The following is a 19772-nucleotide window of genomic DNA, read 5'->3' on the forward strand; positions in this document are numbered from 1 at the left end:
CCTCACGAAGCTGGGAGAGGAGTGTTTGCACAGCAGGAATGCTAAGCAAAGCAGCCTGCAGTATGTCACAGAAATGAAATTATTAATAAAGGAAGTGATGAAGAAGAATAGGTCTGTTGTGCTGACTTGTTTTCTTCAGCACTAAAAGGCAAAAGTTTCAGAACCCATCAGCTTGCTCTCATCATGAGTGAAAGGATTCCCAGTGACTTGGAGCTGCTCAATTGATTTTAAAATACAGAGGGATGGAGAGTGGTTTAATTCAGCCCTTACACACTGAGGTTTTCAATAAGAATCCCATCTGTCTTCTTGTGTCCAGAAAGTAAAACTAAACCATGTTTATAGTTGGGCTTTAGTTGACTTTGGACATGGCATTGACCTCGGGATGTTTTCAGAATGGAGTTAATACTTTATAGGCTCTCTGCTGGCTGTTTGCAAAGAGCCTTTAATCAGGTATGGTAGTTTAAAAATACTGGTGTTATTGCCTGTCTGTTTCTGAAAAATAATTATACAGAAGTGTGGAGCCCAGATCCTGGCTCCAGTAGTGGTCTAGAAAAGGATTTATTTTTTTTTTTTCCAACTGAAAGTGATTTTATTCCCTCCTCAGTTGTATTTCCTCTTTTTGCATGTGCAGTGAGGCATATTCTCTCTTTTCTCTGAGCAGCAATTACTTGAGTCTTTCTTTTGCATTTCAGGAAGCTGAAAATGCTCACCCATTGTACAGATGCAGTTAATCACCTGGGGAGTGTACATTTTAAGATGTAATGTCAATGAACTGAAAGCACCTAGAGATACTGAATCTCTTAATTTCTGTGAAATTGGGTGATTTTTTTTTTTTTCCACATTTTATGTTGGAATAATTAGTGTCCTTTCATGTGCACCTGATGTACTCACTGGACTGCAGTTCTAGAAGGGGTTTTCAGGAAGTAATCTTGCACAGTTGAAGATAAAAGCCAGCAAGAATAGATTTTACAGTATTTAATTACCAGTCAAATTAAAATAGGCCAGAAGACACACTAGGAAGTGATTTACTAGTTTTATGAATGTCATATTTTTGGCATAGAAAACACCAACAGTGTCCTCATTCAGCCAACTAAGAAACAGTGTTTGTTCATTTAAATTCTTATTTTAGCCTATAGATAATAATTACTGTCAGAAGTGATTAGTTGTTAGGTTGTTGTGTTGCATGCACATGGTCAGTGTGTCTTTTCTTCTGGAACTCTGGTGCAGCCCAAGTGAATCTACAGGGGAAACTGGAGAGGAGCAGTTGGTGTGGGTGTAGAAACAGTAGTCTAATTTTATAACCACTTGCTTTAGATGTAAAATTACATTTCTACAAATGGGAGGATAATTTAATACCTAAGATCAAAGCCCAAAATTCTGCTTTGCCAAGCTTCTCTTCTAGGAAGACACCTTCTTCCAGAGGCACTGGTGAAAGAGTTGAATGCCACTGATCCTCTCAGAGTTTAAATGGGGATAGGACATGAGCTTAAAATTATTAAATCATTATTAAATCTATAAATAGAATCATTATTAAATGATTAGCTTTGAATCTTTGGTCTCTGGAGATCTGGATTGGAACCTTCATTTAAATCCTAAGTAAAAATAAATAAATAAATAAAATCAACATTTTTTTACTGCTGAAACAAAGTACTGAATGAAAAAGCCCCGATGTGACCCAGTCCTGAGCAGAAGTGAAGAAGCAGAAAGGTCTTAAAACAGCAACCATGCAACCTACCAAATAAAACTGTGTCCAAGCTGCTTTATTCTGGCAATTTAAACTGCTCCATCAGGGCTAAAATGTTAATGGGAAGCACTGTCAGGAAGGTCTAATTGACTTAGTCATTGCCTCTTTTCTCTTTATTCTTCTGATTTTGGAAAAAAATCCTCTTTATATGTTGAACACAATTCATTAGTGATGTTTAACCAGGTAGTTTCTTGAACTGAGAGTCCTTGTTTCAAACCAGAGATCTTTTTTGTTGTGTAATTATCTTAGTTATAATCTTAGCTAAGAAGTTCTCTTTCGGGAGAGCTCTTCTGACAGCTGTGAAACTCTCCTTCCTGCAGTGCATTTAACCAGGCTTAAGATTTTTTTTTAGTTAACCTTTCTTTTCTCTTTCTCTGTCTGATTTTTGAATATCAAACTTCTGTGAGTAATTCACACATTGTGCCAGAAATGGAGCTAAGCAGTTTACATGAGGAGGTTCCTCTTTGTGTTTTCATATAAACTTGTTCTTCCTGAAGTGTGGCTTTAAGAACTCTGAAGTACCCAACTGTTCTCATGGTTTTAGAAGTCTTTTGTGTAGTAGTTATTCTCTGAGTACATCAGATTGAGCAGAGATGTTTTCTGGACGAAGGAAACCATCAAACAACTTATAGCCTGACCTGTCAAACTTACAAACAAACCAATTTATTGTGCAAGTGGCTCAGGACTTGGATAGAGGCTTATTTTCTGAAAGGTTTTGGTAGATGAAAACAATACAAATATAATGAAAATTAATGGTTTTGCTCTGCTCTCCTGAGGGACTGTGTGGTTTTCCTTTAGTCTGCAGAAAACCAGCTTTTAAAAATGTAGGGAAGGTTTCTTGTTAATTATAATTTTTTTTTCTTTGTGTCTTTTATTTTTTTTTCTTTTTTGTTTTCTTTTTTTTCCCCTCCCCCAGTCTGGCTTATACATCTCTCTCATTTAATTGAATAAGAAACAAACATTTATCACTAAGAAGTGTTTAAAGTTAATGTCAACAATTGATAGATGTGTTTTTGCACTTTTAAAAGTCAAGTTAACTTTGACATGAGTGTGTTTTTACTGTTGGTTTTGGAGTTCAGCATGCACTCAGTTTAAACAAATTTGTGCTTTTTTAATCTTGAATTTTTTAATTAGGATTAAAGACAACGAGCAGCTGATTAATGAAGAGCATTTTAAAAGCATCATTTAGGGCTGGTGTCTCTGTGCATGGTTTTGTAATGAGCTGTCATAGACCTTCAGAAACTGTTACAAATAACTTGGTTGTCCATTTGTGAGGGTTTATTTGCTGTGTGTATTCAGTCATTTAGAGCTGCTGTGCCTCAGGTGTATTGAAACTGTGACTTAAATGCCATGGGCACCCTCCAGCTTTGTGCTGTTCACTGTATTGTGCAAGCCAAAACAGCACAGGAAGAGTTGTTACTATTTTCACTTTTCACTGACATGGTTTGGGAGTGGGAGAACCATTTAGTTTTATATACTGAATATGCTTTTTTTTTTTTTAATAGTTGTGTGCTGAATGATGCCATGGCACTATTTTCCTCTTCAGTTTTCAGCTATTGTGCTTCTTACACTTTCAGCAGAAGAAAGAGTTCAGCCTGTTGAATTATTTTTTTTTTTTTTTTGAGGAGAATTTCTGTGCTTTCAAGAGTTTTTGTGCCTTTTATGAAGGTCTGTAGACTCTGCATTAGATTTCACCAGCCTAGCATGGTACAGCTGATACTCACTTTCCTTCTTGCCCAGAATTTATTTTGTTAATTATTCTTCAGGCCTTCCTATCTCAGGAGAGATCAGTCCTAGTGGATTACATGGTAAGAAGAACCTTGGGTACAGTCCCTCGTCCATCCTGACATGGTTGTGTTCTTTTGGATTTTGCCTTCCACTGCAAAAAAATAGCACTTTGAAGACCATTAGATCCACACTTGTTTTAAATTACAGGAGTTTTAAACCTATGATATTAAGTACCTATATTATTTTCTGACTTTAATGAATTCTCTGGTACTGGTATGTGGCTGTAATCCTGTCAAGGGTTGGTTTTCAGTTTAAGCTATAACCTGGCAACCATATGCACTTGAATGCTGACCACAAATCTGCTAAAAAATATTCTGACATTCTCAAATGTATTTGTCTAAACTTTTTAACTTATGAGTTTTAGCAATATAATAGAATTTAAAATATTTAATCTGTGACTTACTGTACAAACAAGAGGAACAGCTATTCCTAAAACATTAATGCACGTTATATTATCCTTCTGAGCCTTTCACAATGGAGTTTGTGTTTTATTTTTAATCTGGGAGGAAAAAGAAAAGCTGGACCTCTCATCTTTGTGGTACAAGAATGTCCCTGTGCTGCTTTAAAAGCAGATAGATAGTTTTAAAATATGTTGATGCTCAAGCCAAGACTTTGAATTCACAAAGAAAGAAACACACTGTCCTTAGTATCTCCCAAGTATGTGATATGCTCTTGAACAGAGCTCCATGAAAGCTGTTTTTAAGTGATATAAATAAGATTGCAAGACCCATTGATTTAGAATTTGGTTCAGTGAACTTTAGACTTGATACACTGACACAGTATTTGGCACCCTGTGTGATGGTTCTTTATCATATCTGCTTTCTCTGCATTCCTTTCAGTGCATTTTGAGAGTCTCAGAAATACAGAATTAGAAAAGTAAGTGTGATGGAGGCTTTTTTTTAGAAGAGAAAGGAAAGTCAGTTTGCATTGTGTGTTAATTAAAGGATGAATATTACTTTTCCAAAGAAAAATACTGTTCAGTCAAAAAAACCTGTTGTTCAGGTAAAGAAAAAGAGTTCAGTCACATTTTGTCTTTTCAGCTTTGCATCTGAAACAGTCATTTGACAATAATAGAATTAAAGAGGGTTTCTGCCTTGGCTTTCCAAGTGGGAATCCAAGCAGCTCTTTGTACGTGGCCCAGACTTATCTGTCTGCAGGATTTTCCAGTTCACTGTAAGATCAAATCTCACATGTTCTATCATCATCTGCTCCTCTTGCCAACCTCCTCAGGACCAGATACAGACAGCAACCATCAACTTTTAAATAGCAGACTTCTTGTACCTTAAAAAAATACTGTATGTGGCAGATGTGGAGACCCTGAGACTTGAAGAGCTTCAGTGACTTTTTAAACCTGAAGGAAGCTGCAGAAATTGATTTTTTGTTTATTTTCTCCTTATGATTGTGAGCAAACACATGACCAATGCTTTCTTCCAGGTATGGGTCATAGTGATAGTTGGAATTAAAATCTATTCTGAAGTTAAATATAAAGAGGAGATAAACAAGAAAATGGACAAAATCTAAATTAGAAATCTGTTTTTCAGACATAAAACACATTTTCTAATGGTTTAAAAAGCCTTGCAACTTAACAGGTTTTAATTTTCTCAATTTTACCTGTTTTAGCTGTTTTAGCTGATTGTTGTAAATTACAGTTGATCACATAGTCCTCATTTTCTACTTCTTTGAATAAATTCCCTGTCCTTCCATGAGTCCCATAGGAAATGGATCTCCTCTTATTCATGGATTTAACCAGGGAACTGTGTCTCAAACAGCAAAATGCTTTGTGCCATACATTTTATACCTGGAGATTCTTCTGTCTTTTAGGGAGGAGGTTTTGGTGAACATAGCTTTAAAGCCAGTTTTTTACTCCTATTTTTTTGTTTGTTTGTTTGTTTTTTAATAGCACAAATTTCAAACCATATAGCTAGATGTGCAGGTTAACATGCAGCCTGATTGCCACCTTTATCTTTAATGCTAATTAGCTCATAAAGCCAGTGCTCTGTGTTAATCACTATCCTGGGAACTCTTGGCAGGGGCAAAGGACTCAGGCTGATTGACAGAAGTTGATTTAAAAAGATTTTGGCTACACAACAGCCAAAATATTAACTAAGTGGGGGGTTATTTTTGTCAGGATGTGGAATGCTGGGTTTTTTGGTTGGTTTGGTGAGTTAATTGATCTTTCTGCCTTCGTTCTGCAGCTACCTGTTCTCTGCTGCCATTGCCAGGTTTTGCCTGTGCCTTGTTAATAAAATAAACACAACTGGAATAAGAGAAGGTGGTAATTTAAGTGTTTATGTGGGCAGATGTTTCCTTGTGTTTTCCTTTGGTTTAATTGCCATCACTTAGTGAGAGGCTGGAGCCCAACTTTGCTTCTGCTCTTACTGCTAATGCTCAGATGTCAAAGCAAGGGAATGGGTCCCCATGGGAAGCCAGGAGGTAACAGTGAAGTGTCTGTCATCTCCCTGGGTGGGAAAGGACAGAGACACGTTGAGAGCAAGTCTGAAAGCCCCAGTGTCTGCTTTTTGTTCTTTTGACTTAAATTTTCTTGATCCTCACCTTAAAGCTTTGTCCTGTTTCCATAGAGATGAGTGTTGGTGCAGCAGCCCCAGCTGCCTCTCCTCCTCAAACAGGGGGATGGTCAGCTGTGCTGGGAGATAAAAGAAATGGACTTCATAGAGTAAAAAAAAAGATTGGAAAACAGCATTGAAAAGCAAACTAGTTCTGGATTTGCTAGAATAGAGATAAGGGCAAATTTTCTGATCTCCAAAATAACACTGAAGAGGAGCTAGAAATTGTCTGTCATGGAAAAGAGCTCCTGAGGAGAGAGATCGATCAGATAAAAGTGTCAGGACTTTTAACAGTGGGAGTAGAAATGACCAAGAGCCACTTCTCTGATGATGCAAATTTGGTGTAAAAAAAAAAAACTCAAGGAATTGCCTTTCCACATAGCTCTCCAAAGAGACTCAAAGTGCAGGAAGGCCATTAGGAAAATGAACCAAAGAAAAATACTTCAGGGCAAACCAAAAAAGGTGCCTGATTTGCTGAGTTACAGATGAGTGTGTACACTTATTTTTCTATGAAAAGTAATGCTCCTCCCCAGCCCTTCATGTACCTGTTTTGTGGTAGGCAGTAAGGAAAAGCAGCAGCTTTGTGTGGTTTTCCAGTGCCTAGAGGAGTCCTGACTCAGTACCTGGATGTTGCAGTGTATGTACTAAATAACCTGACTCGTCTAGATTTTATCTAGGTATGACACAGAATTCCTGATTCTGCACTTAAAGAGCCATTTCAGTAAGCATAAAAGGATGTGTGAGTGCAAGGAGCTTCAAGTGGTGCAGCTTGAATCAATACAGTTTATGCACTTAATTGTTCAGAGAGAAACTCCCCATCTTTTGTTCCTCTTTCCTCATTCAGTCTGTATTCCATAGCAGACCCCTTTATCAGAGCACTTCTGCCTTCCTTATAACTGGAGCTGTACTTTCTCTTTTCACCAGTTTTTTTGTGTGCCAATCTCATCATATTTGCTCTATGCCAAGTGCCAGATGTGCAGGCAGGCAGGTAGGAATTATTTCCATAGAAGATAAGGAATAGTTTGGCTTTTGTGCCCTGAAGTAGCTGCAGGGAGTCAGTAGAGTCATGGTTAACTTTAGTCATGCAAGTTCCTCTTAATGCAAAATGATTATAAAGCAAATTCCCTTTCTGTTGAAGCTTTTAAAGCAGGAAGAAAATGCAAAAGATAATTTACTGTGGGGTTTGTGTTCGTAAGTGAGAATAACAAGATAGTGTCTTTTTTTCCAGGCTCTTAGCAATAAAAGAACAGTTACATGTGGTGAAAACACTATGTTCTGGACTCCATGCCAGTAAAAAAGTAAATGAGATTATTTTGCAAATTGGAACAATTCTTTAGTTCCTGTAGGTGGACAACATTTCTTAAACAGGATTGCAGGTGAAAGGTGTTCTGTGAGTAGAAGTAACTCCAGCAGTAAATTCTGTGAACTGGTAAGGCAGTAAGATTTTGGTAGGATGTACAATCACTCAGGCTTTCTAGAATCTCTTTGAAAACCTTAGACATATATCCAGGGATGTTTTTACTTTACCCACTCAGCCCAAATTTTTATAAAATAGTGAGTTTATTTTCAGGAACAGACTGTTTTGCCTGATAATGTTAACCAGACTTGTGGTGAGACCAGACACGGTGGCATTCAAAATAAGTCATGATTAATCTGAACCACATTATTTTTCAGATGATACCTGGTACTGTGAGCAGAAAACAGCGTGCCCTACTACATAGTTCAGGATAAAAAATGAGGCTAAAAACCATATATAAAACCAAATGGGAGTGCATAAAATATATTCAGAACAGAGCATTAAGTTCTGATTTTGATGGAAAAAAGTTAGAGGGACTTGCTGCTACATAGATCAGTAAAAAATGTTTCCTTACAAATGATTATAGTTGATAACCTGATGTTTATAAGGATGGATCAGTATTGCATAATGCAATGTTTGTTTCATACCATCATTTTTCATTGCAATAAAATTCCATCTGACATGTGGTATGACTCAACCCAAAGGTCATGTAGGAAAAGTGTTGCTTTAGTGTTTGGGTTGCTTTTATGTTACATTTTATTGCATACTTTTGGCTTGTAGTCAACTAAAATGCAGGCTGCTTAACCTATACCAGCACTTGGAAATAAAGATGCTGCTGGCTCAGGGGTCCTGTTCCACGTGAAAAGGTTATGTTCATCTCTCTGAACTCTACCACTCTTACTTTCTGACTAGAAGGTTATGGAAATCAGGAATCTGTGAATGTGTACATACCATGAAACACTACTTTAAAGGCATTTAGTGAAAGATAAGTCATGTAATTGAATGACTTTATTTTTTTCTACCACTTTGAAGGTGTTTGAAACAACTGTGTGGAAGGGCTGAGTGACTGCTCAGTCAGAAAACTTTGTTTTACTCCACAGAGTTGAGCAAACACAGAAATCAAGTCCAAATGTTGTGTGTCAGTGACCACTGGAATAGTACAGGAATGTTGTTCTATCCAGTTCCTGCTAGCATTGTCAAGATTTGTGCTGGAAATTTTGGGTTTCTTTGGAATGAGTCTCATACTGGGTCCTGTGTTGCATCCTCCATGTCAGTAGGGATTTGTCATCCTTAGGAGCTCTGTTCTCATTTCTGCTTAGTCCTGAACCCACTCACTTCTGGCTTTGTCTGCAAAGATGAAATTCCAGGGAGGACTTAGTATTCCTCTTAAAGTGAATTGTGTTTTTTTTTTCCTTTATATACAAAAGCTGTGTCCATACACAAGAGAAGTAAGGAATAGTTCTGCTGCTGCTGCCCTTACATTGCAAGGGTATAGAAGGGAAGATGCACTTGGCAGGTGATTAGTGGTTCATTATCTTAGTTCTGGGCCTGTTCCTTGGTAAATGCTGTGTTTAGAAAATAATCTACACTGCTGGCCAGTAAATCTGAAGAAAAACTCAAATTTTAATTGGGATTTCTGGCTGCATTTTGAATGATGGTTATTGCTTGAAATACCCTTTTTTAAGTGATTAAGTTACTGCCCCTATTTGTTACAATTCCTTAAATTTATAATCTTGCTTCAAATCATTTTAATCTGATGCTTTTGGGGAAAAATGTGGTTCAGAGCTGTTAGCTTCTCAAAATCAGCTGTACTTGAAGAATATGAGGGGCTTGCAGCAATCTTCATTTCTAGGGGAAGGCTAAGTTGATGAAAGGCAACCCTGAGGTCAGTGTGCTCTGCTCTTCCAGCTGTTGGCCCCTCGTAGGAGACACTTCAAGAAGAAATCTGAGAGCAAGTTAGACATCTGGGCTAATTGCACCAGTTGCTCCTGTAGGCCAGAACATTCATGGCAATAATTTTTGGTCACTCTTGGTGTGGATTTGAGAAGAGCTGAGAATTTCCAGTCTGCAGCGAGTCCTGTGAGCCTGTTAGTCAAGCTCAATTTTAAAGTAATTTATGGAGGCCGGGAGGAAAACTGGAAGACCTCGTGGCAACTTGTGAAACGTTGCCTGTAACTTGAACCCGAGGAGCTCCGTTCTGTGGCACAATTAGAATTTCCCCACTCTCTCTCTTTCCAGAGGATTACCCCAACGGGACGTGGCTGGGAGATGAGAACAACCCCGAGATGCGGGTGCGGTGCCCCATCACCCCTGCTGACATGCTGCACATCAGCACAAACTGCCGCACGGCTGAGAAGATGGCCCTGACACTGCTGGATTACCTCTTCCATCGGGAAATCCAGGCCATCTCCAACCTCTCAGGCCAGGGGAAGCACGGGAAGAAGCAGCTGGATCCTCTCATGATTTACGGAATTCGCTGTGAGTAGAAACGTTTGAATTTCTGCTCCGTGGGTAGGGCAGAAACTGTCTGCTACTTGCAGTTAAAACACATTTTGGAAGAGTTGGGTTTGTGTTGTTGTTGCCAGACAGATGTTTTGTTAGGTTTGGTTTTTGCTGTTTTGTTTTGTTGTTGTTGTTGTTCAGGAATCTTGATGAACTGGTTTAATTTAGCTTGTGGGTGTTACCAGAAACTCCTCACCCTTGAAGTCTGAATTCAGATTTCTCTGCAACTCCTGAGCGTGAGTGCACCACATGTAGTAAATATCAGAGAGATACTGCATTCTCAGGTGATGAAAAAGGTAATAAAATAAATGAACATATTTAAATATCGTTTGAGTGTTCAAAAAAGTCTGTCATAGTCTTTAGTCTTAGTTTTTCACTTCCCATTTGTGTGCATTATTTCAAAAGGCTTGCTGACATTGAGATGGAAGAAATGTGCCACCTCTGCTAAAGATTAAATACCTTAAAGTCTTTGGATTCATAACAGGGATGCATGTGAGACTAATGCCCTTCCCTCTGCTCCAGTATTTTTTGAGTCTTTTGCTTAGGAGAGCTGTTTGCAGTAATGAACAGATATGGCTTACACTGAAGATGCAATTTTTGGTAATTTTAACCTCATGGCATATATAATATAGTAGGCATAGCCACCAGTTTTAAGCTGCTGTAGTGAATTCTAGTAGAGGGTTACACAGAGACTACATTGAGGACAGCCAAGTCTGTTCCATGTGCTGTGCTGTAAGTGTTTCCCAGCAAAGGAGGAACATGAGGGCCTCACAAAACCAGCCAAGCATCTGACCCAAGTGTAGAGCTCTTGTGTGACACCCTGCTCTGTAAGCAAAGAGTGAAAAAAGAAAAATGTCACTGTTATAGTGGCTAAAAATGACCAATTTTCCTAATTGAGCTAGATGTTAATGATGTTAAAAGATTCTTTACAGTCACAGCTTATGTAGGTCACCAGTGGATTAGTAGAGAAGGAGTAATTTTTTGTACGAGTGTTTTTTATGGAATTGCCAATTTGAAATGCCAATTAGGGCTTAAGAACATAGCCAGAGAGAGATTGTTTTGAACAGTGCTTGAAGAATTTGATGCTGTGTTTTTATGCTTCTGCTAGGGCAATGTGTTTGGTAGTTACCTGGAAGAAAACGTGGAGAATATTTGAGGGTGAGGCTGCTGTGCTTTCTTGACACTGAACTGAGCTGAGGAAACAGAGTGCTACTGACCTGCTTTTGTTTCTACTAATTTGATGGCTATCTTGGGGAAATTGCTAGGCAAAACAAACCCATTCAGTTTGCTTCATTAGGCAAATATTTCTCCTCACATACCTGAAGCAGAAGCCTTCAGGCTCCTACTGCATTACAGAGTGGTGAGCCTGGGGAAGGGAATGTGCACCTCTGAATGAATGCTCAAGCTAGGGATTATGTCATTTATAGGAGGCATTCTGACAAGGAAGAAATCGGATTATAGAAGTGATCCTTGGAGCTGGAAAAGGTCTGTAATGGCAGAAATGTAGCAGCAGTGAATCATAAGCAGCAGCTTTATGAATGATGGGCACAGGGACCCACTGTCTGTGCCTTGGATGTCACAAGCATGGTTCAGAAGGTTTGGGATCCAGCTATCTGAAACACATCTTTATTTCTAACTCATGTTGACTAGTGAGTTGCTTCCTTTTGGGAACAAGTCCATAACATACTAGGGGTTGTGCATGCCTTTGGAAGAAAAGTACACCCAGTGTGAATCTTGACCAGATTTTACTTTTTTGGGTGCCTAATTTTAATGGTTATTGAGATTTGCCATCAGCAGTGACATAGAAACCTGTGGCAGCAAATGAAGGACATGCATGTGAACTTGATCAAGCATCAAATTTAACAGTAACAGCCGTGGTCCAGGAATGATAATTTCATGTAATAACCTAATAGCTCATCACTGTGAATAGTGGACTTGAAATGAAATTTGATTTCAGTAGCCTGCTTATGAATTTGCTGTGAGCTGAGTGTGTGGAGGACTCATAACTTTGGAGGATGAGATGGTTTTTTATGCTGAGCTCAGTGGAACTATTGAGTTCAGCTGTGCCTCAGTTTCATACTTAATATTCATCAGAGAGGGACTGGGAAGAGTCCTGCTGTGCCCTGTCCACTTTGCTTTACCAGTCCACAGCCCATCTGGTTTTACTGGTGAAGTGTTGTTCTGTAAAAACCACTGAAAACCGAGTGCAGCACTAGCATGGGAACTAAATCAGGTTGTTTTCCTAACAGTGTGGTTTGCTTCTGCTCTGAGCAGTAAAACTTTGCTGCATTATTTTAAATTTAAATGAAAAAACTCATGTCATTAGCCTCGCATTTGCCAATCAAAGCTGGAAAAGCTCAAAGCCAATATAAAGGATTTTATTTTTCTTTTTGAGTTTGTCAGAAAGAAAAAGAAAGCATCAACTAAATCTGGTTTTAATAGAGAGAGAATATTTTGTAGAATATGCAGAAACTATAGAAAATGAAGAGATGTGTGTTTATTAAAAATTCTTGATATGCTGCGTAAGGTTTGCCACAAGAGATGGAAGTTTATCTTTGGAAGTATTAATTTTCACTTGTGGTATAAATTTGTTTGTGGAGTGGCAGTGGGATTGAAGAGAGCTTTTGGGCAAGAAACCAAAATGACCTAAACACTCTTTATGCCATTAAGTAGCTCATTACTTCATCCCTAATACAAATGTAGACATTTTCGGGTGAAATGTGATATCAGAACATCCACAGTTGTAATTTTCTTTGGGTAACAGAAAATACAAGTTAAGCTCTTTTGAGATTTTATAGCAATGTCCACAAATGAGTTTTAAAAAAAACACAGATTTTCAAATTCACAGTTTTGCATTAATGGGAAGTTTTACAACAAAAAGGATAGTTTTACATCTTGTCTTGGGAAAAAAAAACAGCGAGGGGATTTCAGAAGTTCGTAAAAGAGAATCTGTCAGTAGTTCTTATTCTTTAAAGTAAGTAATTAAATGAAAGCACAATTAGTTACTTCCCATTTTGACTTTGTTACTGTGTCATTTCTGTGCAAGATCTCTGCATCTGCACCTGTGTTTCTGCAGACCCTCACTAATGACATCAGGTTTGGTTAATTATGGCAGGAGTGTAGAAGATCAGTACCTACAAATTAAAAGCCACCAGTGGCTGGGTAGAGGAAGGAAATAAAATTCATTAATTGCATTAAGGAGAACCTGTGCCCTTAATTCAGTTTTATTACTGGACAACAGAAATCTTCTTTCACTCCATTCAGTCATCTTTTGCTCAGGGAACTGTTTATGCACATAGAAATAACTCTCCCAGTGGGGACATGATTATTGTTAAAAAAACCCAAACCAAACCAAAATCAAGAACAAAAAACCCTATCAAATACCCCTGTACCAGCAGAGGAGAGGGGCAGTGGTGCAAGATGTCTGAGAACTGTTACAATCAGCTTACTCCTATTCTGTTGAATTTTCCCACCTGCTTCTGAGGCTGCTTTGTAGAGGGATTTTTTTTTCCAATTTCCATTCATGATTTAACATCTCTTCATCCAGAATCCATCCCTGTCACTTATATAACATGAGGGAAAAATGTAATCTAATGAGACCACCTAATGATAAAGTCTGATTTTTAACCACATGGTAAATGATGTATAGGTTGTTTCAGTTGACACATAGCTTTACTTTTTAAGATCTAATTAAGAATGTAGAAGAGCAAGAAATTGGTAATCAAAGCTTGGTGTTTCTATTGTCATAATATTGCTTCCAGGAAATTTGGGACCACTTTACTACTTCCCTAGTTGCAAAAGTTGTTAATGCACTCAGCAGAATGCAAGGTGTCCTCTTCAGAGGGATGTTCAGCTAGGGCAAAGCACTATTAATGTTTTACAAAATTCATTGACACAGAAGTGCTTGAGAAGCAGCCCACCCACAGCTATTTCATGGGAAACACATTTGGGTCCTGCCAAATGTACGGATGAATGATGCACATTGCCCAAACACAGTGCAGGTTGGGCCACTTTAAGCAACTTGTAACTTGTGTCATGTAAAATCTGTGGTTCCCAGTAAGTTGCTACTGTTTGCAGCTCCTCATTTGCTTTTACTGAAGGTTTTTGATTTTAATAGCAGTGCAGGATAAACAAGAAATGTGCCACGCTTGTGATCCACCTCTCCTAAGCAGGAATCATCATACTTTGCAGGAAGTAATAAGCAGGAATTACCCTACTTGGAAATACTGCTTCTCACAGACAAACTGTTAGCTCTCACCTTTCTCACCAGTGGCTCTGTTTTAGGAGACACTGCAGACTGTTGCTGTTATATCGAATGTTTTATATAAATAAACATTACAGGTGCTGAAAGTGAACACTATAAATACAGATTGAATTCAGTGTTTTCTGCTTTTTCATTTTTCCACTTGAAAAAAGCCTTTTTAATTGCTGTGTTTTTATAAGCTGTATCCATTTTTCCTTTTGTATCCTTCTCTCCTTCCTAATCTTTGCAGACTTTTTTTGTACTCCTTTCCTTTCATTTCCTGTTTATACTTCTGGGCTTCATGTGTCTCATTTCTGAAGACTGGACTGGTCACAAACTCAGTTTAAAACTCTTTTATACCTAGGTACAACAGAGATTGCCAGATGTCTTGGTTATCAGCAGTTAAAGACATGCATCTAGACTTCAGATTCTCTCAGGACAGCATTGGAGAACTTAAAAATTTACATTTTTTCACTTTGCATTTTGTCCTATCCCCTCAGTATTTCATCAGCACTAGAAATTGCTGAGTTCCTGTAACTTGGATTGCTGTGATTGTTACTTGGTGTTTCAATCCATCCCCCTTCAAAGACCACCTAGCTCAAGAATCTGTCATGCTCTGGATACTCCAGAGGTTTGGGAGGAAGAGGGATGGGTTATTGGCAGTGCTCAAGCTACTGATTTGTTGAGAACCTCTGTCTTCTCTTCAACCTATGCTGCTGTTTCCTCATTACATAGGACAGCAGCTCATCTTCCAAGCTGTAGTAGGCTGAAAAGAAGTTGTGTGGTTTGTATCCTTATGGATGAGCTCATCTTTTTGCCAACATTTTCTTCTCCTAGTAAAAAATACCATGGACTGTAGCTCTCTGGAAATAAAAATTCACTTCAGCCCCTTCCTTTGGGGACTGCAGTGTTATCAGATGCTGTAGCACATTTCTCCTGAGTTGCCAGATCCTGGTGGGACAAGCTTCATTTTAGAGTTTGCAGGGTTAAATATAAGCAGAGCAGAATTTGCCCAATTCTGCAGCATCGTGGCTCTGGTAGATGGGGAAGTTGCAGCAGCCTCTTCTGAGCTGTGTGCTGTGCAAATCCTCTGCTCTGCATCTTGCTGAGAACTCAAGCTCCTCCTGCGCAGTCCTGCAAAGCTGCTTTGTGGTTGATCATAGAATCATAGAATGGGCTGGGCTGGAAGGGACCTCAGAGATCATCAAGTCCAACCCTTGATCCACTCCCCCCGTGGTTCCCAGCCCATGGCACTGAGTGCCACATCCAGGCTCTTTGGAAAGATCTCCAGACACGGAGAATCCACTACTTCCCTGGGCAGCCCATTCCAATGCCTGATCACCCTCTCCAGAAAGAAATTCTTTCTCATCTCCAACCTAAACCTCCCCTGGCACAACTTGAGACCCTGCCCTCTTGTCTTGCTGAGAGTTGCCTGGGAAAAGAGCCCAACCCCCCCCTGGCTCCAACCTCCTTTCAGGGAGTTGGAGAGAGTGATGAGGTCTCCCCTGAGCCTCCTCTTCTCCAGCCTCAACACCCCCAGCTCCCTCAGCCCTTCCTCACAGGAATTCTGCTGGATCCCTTCACAGCCTCCTTGCTCTTCTCTGGACCTGCTCCAGCACCTCAATCTCCTTCTTGAGCTGAGGGGCCCAGAACTGGACACAGGACTCAAGCTGTGGCCTCACCAGGGCTGAGCACAGGAGCAAATGATGCTGCAGTCCAGGAGAGTGGTGGCTGCTGTTGGGAGCAGAAGTTGTGAAGAGAGGAGGAGAGGGTTTGTAGAGGTGTTGAAGTATCTCCTGCTCAAGAAGAGAGGGAGAAGCAAAGTGCTGAGAAGCACATCTTTAAATGACTAGAAGGGAAAGAAAGCATTTCTGTCGTGCTGTTCTCATATCCAAAAAGCATTACTTTTTTTGGTACAGGACCCTTGGGAAAGGCCTTGTGAGGCAGCAGTGCTGCTTTCTGCAAACATGATGTCTTCCTCAGAGCTGCAAAAGCCTGGCTCTAGTTCCCAATAGCTGCTGCTTTGTGAATCAATTAAATGCTGCCACATGGAGGGAAGTGATAACCTCTTTTGAGGCTAGGCAAGAAGATAATATGAAAACCCATTGAGTTTATCTCAGCACCACAGTTCTCATAAATGGCATCAATGCTGGCACTTGCTTACTGACTTCATGTAAGCACTGTAATTTAATGCTGGCTGTTGTTTTCTTCTTTCCTGGGCACTTACTGCTTCACAAACTGAAATAAAGGCAGCAGTTTGGGGAGGCAAAAAGAAATTGTTGGCAGTGTGTTTTCTCTCCCTTTTCTCATACTCCTCTTGTTGTTCTTGCGTTATTCAGATGATGAATTTAATTTTCCAGTTTTGAGCATAAGCAGTTGCTCAGCCTGTCAGTCCCAACCGTGACTGCACATAACTTGATGGTGCACGATGTGCTGTTAAGCATCTGTGAGTTCCCAGGCTCTACAGAAAGAAGAAAACTAAAGCATTAGGTCACTTGGACCATCTCTTTCAAGCCAATGCAGAGTTGTTCCATCCTGTCAATACTTTTCCACTTTGGCCAGACTGGTTTCAAGTACGTGCTTGAACTGTGCTTGGTCTTCGCTTCTTGAGAGGCAGCAAATAAAATTCAGATACATCTGTGAGCACAAAAGCAGTTTTCTTGGTGCCTTTCAACGTTGCTGCAGGAGCATATAGGAAAAAAAAAAGGCAAGTTGTGTAGCTCATAAGAAAGATGGACTCCTTGGGAAAATTCCTGCTACAAATACAAGAGCTTAGTTGAACGAGTGGTGGCTTTTTCTCATGACAATCACTCCTGTGTGGAGTTTATTCATTTCTTAACATTCATTCATATTTATTAACATATTGTTAACATATTTATTAACAAGCCCCAAACCCTGATGTCAGCAAAAATACTGGACTGTTTGCACTCCATGGGGTGAGTGCCATGTTCAAGAATCATCTTTATAACTACTGAAGATCCATCTGAGCTATGAAATGACAAGTGAAGGAGAGGGCTCTCTGGATCATGCTTGTGCTAAGCACTGTTTTCTTTGGGCTGATTCCTCCATGCATGGAACTCCTCCAGTGTTATGAGTGCCTGCAAGGTGGTTACTACAGAAGTTGTAGTGTCCTTTTAGGATTCAGAAGGATGCAGAGAGTACTTTACCCTCCATCTGTAGAGCAGGCTGGTGGTAATCCAGTATCACTCAAGCTCAGCCTCATAAAGAAAATATCCTAACGAGCTTCCCATGGATTCCAGAGGAAAAAATATTTTCTTTAGTACTGCAAGCCTGTAAATGACAAAACTGAAGTATTACGGTGTGGTTTTAGAAGACATGAAGAGTCTAAGAAAGTATTTAATCCCAGACATTTTGAGAGGAAAAGCAGCTCAGCCACCAAGCACAGATTGATCAGTGCAGAAATACTGCTCATTCATCTGGAAAAGGCATTGCTGCCTGCACGGGCAGCTGTGATTTCACAGAAACCTCACAAAACGGAATTCCAGAAAGCTGCACAGCTTTCCCTTTCCTGGCTTTGAACTTTCTTTTCTCTGTTTCCCAAGGGTTAAAAAGTGAGGTTGAGGAGATGCCTCCAGCCGACTGCGACGAAAATGTAAATAAATTCCTGCAGCATTGGGGTTTCTGCCGTGCCAGTCCTGTCCAAACCCACAAGCTCCTTCGGAAGGGGAGAAAATTTCATTGTTGATTCAGAAGGGAGTTTTTCTTGGCGGCACGTGTGGTGGTGTTTGCCATCCAGATGGGCTCCCCAGGCACTGTGGTGAGGGTTTATGTAAGGGGATGGCTCGGGAAGGGGGTGGTTAAAGCAACAACCCTCCTTTTTTCCATCAGTTCTGCTGCGGGAGCTGTCAGATCCCATTGTGCTGCCGTGTAAAAGACAAACAGCTGTTCAATCAACTGCTCTGCACAATCGTGGCTATCAAATAGAACCTGATGTGTGGTTATTGGCAGCAGGCTCCCTCAAATCACCAGTGTTTATTTCCATCAAGTGTTACCGCTTGGATTTTAGGTGATTCTATTTGTCTGAGCATCCAGACTTTGATTTCAAGCAGCTTTCAAGCGCCCGATCCTTCGGCAGTGAACACATCACACACGTAGGGATGGCCCATTCCAGAGTAGAGTGAGATCTGATAAAACCTTGTGGGGTTGTTTCTCCCAGTGAGGAAAAGAAGCAGCAAGATCTTTGCTTGCTGCCCGTGCGATGCTACGTGAACACTCTGACACTTCAGTGTGCAAAACTGAAAGGTAAATTTAACTGAAGACTTAAAAGAATATCCTGCAAGCACGTTCTTATTAGGCAGAAAGAAGATAATATTTATCATGAGCACTTTAGGACTTAAGTTTGGAAGGAGGTTGTTAGTGGCAGGATAAGTCCAACAAGGGTTGTGGAGCCTTTAGGTTCTAATCTTCAGGAAAAGCCATTTCAGATGGAAATGCTGGTGCTGTCTGCAGGGAGTGCTGCCACTGCAAGTTTTAGCTCTGCAGCTATGGTTATATGAAGTCTGCAATTTTGCTGTCATCCTGAGACCCAAATGTTGCATGGATCTGTGTATCCTGGAAGGAAATGAAACACAGATCTTCTTTTTTTCAAGGTATCTTGTTTTATTTGCTGTGTCTTTGGATTTTTGCAAGATGCTTTTTAGAGAAAGCAATGTGTTTTCTTTTTAAAACTTGGCTGAAAAATAGAAGCAAATCTATGTCACTTGTCCAGTGTCATTGGAGTGGCTCTCATCTAACTTGTCATCTGTAGCAAGTCACAAAAACTTTTCTATTTTGAGGTTGTAAAGCCTCTGATTTGGTCTTATTATTTGGTCGAATTATTTTCTTGTGGGGTTGAAGGATTCCTTGAGTGAGTTCTACACTTCATGGTTCTGATAACAACACTCTGCCCAAGCCATTCTATTATTCTCTATGATTTCTGCTGTTCTGTCACCAGCAGAGAAGTGTGACCAGAAGATCCCTCCAGGAATCCCTTCTGGCCACCACCACAAGGTGCTGTGTGGAGCTGACTTCAACCAGAGATTGCAACCAGAACACCAAAAACCCTCTCTCTGTGCTGATCCATTCACTCCCTGCCATCCCCCAGCACAGAGATCTCTGGTGCTGCAGCTCTCTAAACCTTTTGTAAGGGAGTCAGAGACAGAACAAACCTACACGTGTGTGGATATAAATCCTCTCTTTTTTTGCCAGAATGCTCAATTTATGCTCCACTAGATGGCATGCTCTGCATGCTTATGGCTGTCTCTTAAAGTCAAAATAAAGCAGGTTCTATTTGGTAAAATAGATTAAAAATAGTCAGGCCGTTTTCTGCAGAAAGGTGGTGTGTCTGAATGGGGCAGCTCTGCTGTTTTAGAAGAAAATACATCGATGGAATTTGGAGATTATGGATGCTAATGAATTTTATTTTTGTTTTATTTTAATTTTGTTTTATTTTTGTTCTGGAAGTGTCCTGCAGTCCTTTGTGGATCCATTTAATTTTTAGAACAAGGGCATTTGAAAGAATTGTTGGGTTTCCTCTGGTTCAGTGGTTTCTTAAAAATTAAATACTTAGGCAACTGTTTAGAAGAAATATTGGTAAATGCTAATAAAATATTCAGACAAATTAAAAAAAAAAGA

The 19772-nt window shown here is 39.8% G+C and overlaps 1 protein-coding gene across 1 annotated transcript in view; it reads left to right on the top strand.

The window, feature by feature from the left end:
• The window catches only part of BANP (BTG3 associated nuclear protein), a 135061-nt gene that overhangs the window by 32672 nt on the left and 82617 nt on the right, over positions 1-19772 (top strand). Inside the window, exon 7 of the mRNA XM_030457659.1 lies at positions 9632-9871. Coding sequence (XP_030313519.1) covers positions 9632-9871 — 240 coding nt within the window. The remainder of the gene's footprint in view (positions 1-9631; positions 9872-19772) is intronic.

Source organism: Calypte anna, chromosome 11, assembly GCF_003957555.1.
Source record: "Calypte anna isolate BGI_N300 chromosome 11, bCalAnn1_v1.p, whole genome shotgun sequence".
NCBI classification, from domain to species: domain Eukaryota; kingdom Metazoa; phylum Chordata; class Aves; order Apodiformes; family Trochilidae; genus Calypte; species Calypte anna.